Source organism: Cryptomeria japonica, chromosome 9, assembly GCF_030272615.1.
Source record: "Cryptomeria japonica chromosome 9, Sugi_1.0, whole genome shotgun sequence".
Lineage (NCBI taxonomy): Eukaryota > Viridiplantae > Streptophyta > Pinopsida > Cupressales > Cupressaceae > Cryptomeria > Cryptomeria japonica.
The window spans coordinates 642,551,215-642,554,397 of NC_081413.1; the positions used below are offsets into that span (position 1 = coordinate 642,551,215).

At 35.1% G+C, this 3,183-nt stretch overlaps 1 protein-coding gene across 1 annotated transcript; it reads left to right on the plus strand.

Annotated features, from left to right (window-relative positions):
• Nucleotides 1-379: 379 nt before the first annotated feature.
• LOC131066716 (ER-bound oxygenase mpaB) lies at nucleotides 380-1,968 on the plus strand. The gene is made up of 2 exons (XM_058001547.2): nucleotides 380-989; nucleotides 1,106-1,968. The coding sequence occupies exons 1-2, from the start codon at nucleotides 529-531 to the stop codon at nucleotides 1,701-1,703; spliced, it is 1,059 nt and encodes a 352-aa protein (XP_057857530.2). The 5' UTR covers nucleotides 380-528; the 3' UTR covers nucleotides 1,704-1,968.
• Nucleotides 1,969-3,183: the final 1,215 nt, after the last annotated feature.

Below are 3,183 nucleotides of genomic sequence, written 5' to 3' on the forward strand. Positions count from 1 at the left end.
ACATCTGTAACCACAACCACTATGATCTAATTTAATACAAATTGATATTAATAACATCGTATTAAGCTTCAACCAATGTTTATTAATCTTTATACTTAAATTGATCATAATGAACACACCTAAAATTTAAATTGATCATAATGTGCACACCTAAATTTGACAGAGCGTTATTGAAACCTATTTATTTTCTCTCTTAAAGTTCTATCAAATTTCGTACCCAAATCTAATGTCTTTACATTTGTCATAATCTCTACTATCCCAGTACAAGACATTTAAGAAGCTTTAGCCCACTCTTTTTCCATACATAAACAACTTTACTTTCATTGGTTGCAACTACTGCCACCATCAAGGGACCAACTCATTTGGATGAGCTTTGAAAGCGAAGCTCCACAAAGCACACAAATATCTTAAACCATCTTTCAGTACGGAAGACAAACTCAAGAAATTATGTGAGATTTGTAGTACTCTGAGATAAAAGATCCTCCTTGCAAATACGAGATCTTGAATTCCCCCAAAACCCCATTCACTATGACGGAAACGGCCATCTCTGCTGTGCTATGCACTCTGGGCTTTCTGCTTTTGCTGTGGAAAGTTTGTTGCCTTTCTTTGAGGGCCAAGCGCTTCCGTTACATGGCTTCTCTCTCTCCACAACAGGATGCCCTGCTTCTCTTCAAGCTCACCAATTTCGTAGAATTTGCTTTTCTCTCAGATAAAGCACTCCAATTTGCACTGTTCAGAACTTTCGCCATTCCTTCCATCTCCAGATTACTGCAGGCCACTAACCAATTCTCCCCCACTAGTGTTACCAGACGCTACGACGATACGGGAATTCTGATTCAGGAATTTGTTCTGCATCACGTAGACAGCCGTAGGGGATCTCGTGCCATCCGACGTCTGAATTTCATCCACGGCCAGTACAACATCTCCAACGATGACTTCTTGTATACTCTCTCTTTGTTCATTCTGGAGCCCATCAGATTTTCAAACAAGTAAAAGCTTTATGCAGAGTGCAATTTCCTGCATATCCTTTTTTTTTCATTTTTGTCTTAGATTAGATATGGATTTAGTTATGAACCGGGCAATCGGTGTGTCCGTTAAATTGCAGGTACGGTTTCAAAAAATGGACGGAAGGAGAGAAGCAGGCGCAGTTTATAGTGTGGCGTGACATTGGAGTACGCATGGGCATTAACAACATTCCAGAGAGTTTGGAGGAGATGGATCGGTTTAGCAGGCAATATGAAACCTCGAACATGGTGTATTCCAAATCGAACAAAGTGATTGGGGACGCCACGCTAGATCTGTTGTTGTCCAAGGTGCCTGCTTTACTCCGCCCCCTGGCGAAGCGGGCCGCCTTTTGTTTGTGTGATAATAAGCTACTGGACGCAATGGGGTATCCATGCCAGCCATTGTGGTTCGTCTGGACTGTGGAGAGCATTGTGAAATTCTGGTGTGGGACTTTTGTGATCTGGTTTTTACCTCCGAGACCAATGAGTTGGTCGACTCAGAGAATTCCATTGCAGGAAGAGGAGGAGGAGGAAGAAGATGAGGTGGTGTACAAACTGAGATACCAGATGTACAAACCATGGACGTATCCAGATGGGTACAAGGTGAGCAAAGTGGGAGCTGCACCAGGTGGGCGTGTGGGCAAGCTGGGTGAGGGGCCTCTGTTATGTCCCTTTCCTTACAAAAAGGAGATTGAGTGATGGCAATTGAAACTCTACTTTGGTTAATAATTGGAAGGTTTCGGCTATCAACTACTAAATTAACAAGAGACGCAAAGTGTCAAGTTTCTATCGATATGTTTTAGTTTGTTGTACAGTTTTAGTGGAAGAAGCATTTGGCTTAAGCTTTTGTATAAGACAATGGTGTTGGACAAGACTGAATTGGATGTGTTATATAACATTTGACTTTCTATATGATCGGGTATTGCTTGTAATGTGCAAAAGCAACTTTTTACTTTTGAAGCTATTGATATACTTTAGTGTATTATAGATATATTGTATTGGACAATGTTTTCCTTTGAAGGCGATTTGATTGAATGCCAGTGCAAAAGATGAAAATATTTTATGAGCATATGTAGCATTTGAAACATATTATTTAACTAGGTAACTCAATGAGTATTGTTATGTATATGATTTTGATTTCAAGATTAACAATCCAAATAATCTATGAGGTTTAAATATGCAATCTATTCATATGATGCAAGCTATGAGATTTTACAAAATGTATGATTCGAAAAATAAATATTTATCATAGAGATACTTGCTCATAGATATGGGAGAAAAATGCACTAGTGAAAACATGAGTTAATGAGTGCATAAGGATAATGAGGAGAAGCCAAAAACTTTACTAAAATCTCATTTTTATTCATAAAACATTTGTAACTAGAAAATGAATAGCTATAAAGTGATCAATTAAAGATTACGTTGAGTGCATTAGGATAATGAAGAGAAGAAAAATAAAATTTAAGTCATAAATAAAATATTTATAAGCTAGATTGTAATTTTTAACCACTTTGACTAATTGTTTCTTTCAACATAGCCATATTTGAAAAGAAAATAAATTTGGTATCTATATTCAACTTTCTATTATTTTAGAGAAAATCTATAAATCATGACTTTACTTAACAAATTATAAGAAGGGATATTAGCAATCAAATAATAGAGATGCTAAAAAAAATTCATTCTCGATTATTAACAATCATATAGTCCTATATTTGAAGGGAATTAATGCTTGAAGCAGAATCCACCAAATTTGATCCACCATCTTTGCCATAGACTTCATTTACTTTTTGCTTCTACAAGAGGGAAAAAAATAGTCAATATGCAAAATTAAAGTCTATGGTCAAAACTTTGAAGATAATAATTATTATATAACAATTATTTTTATTTAGGATTTTCAGAATGTCTGAAAACACAAAAACTATTATATTAAAACTTATATAATTAGAAGCGAGATGAATGGAAATATTAATTGGTGATCTGAGTTAGCCATTGAAATTATGATATACGAATATCGGTTTTACAATAGAATTTCCATGTATTTTGCATCTGGTAAGTTAAGAAATTTGAAAATGTATATAATTATTAAGATATTAGTTTTAAATAATATGTAATAAATTCATATTAATAAATATAAATGAGTTTCTATTATACTGAAGTTAGATGAAACACTTATATGTGC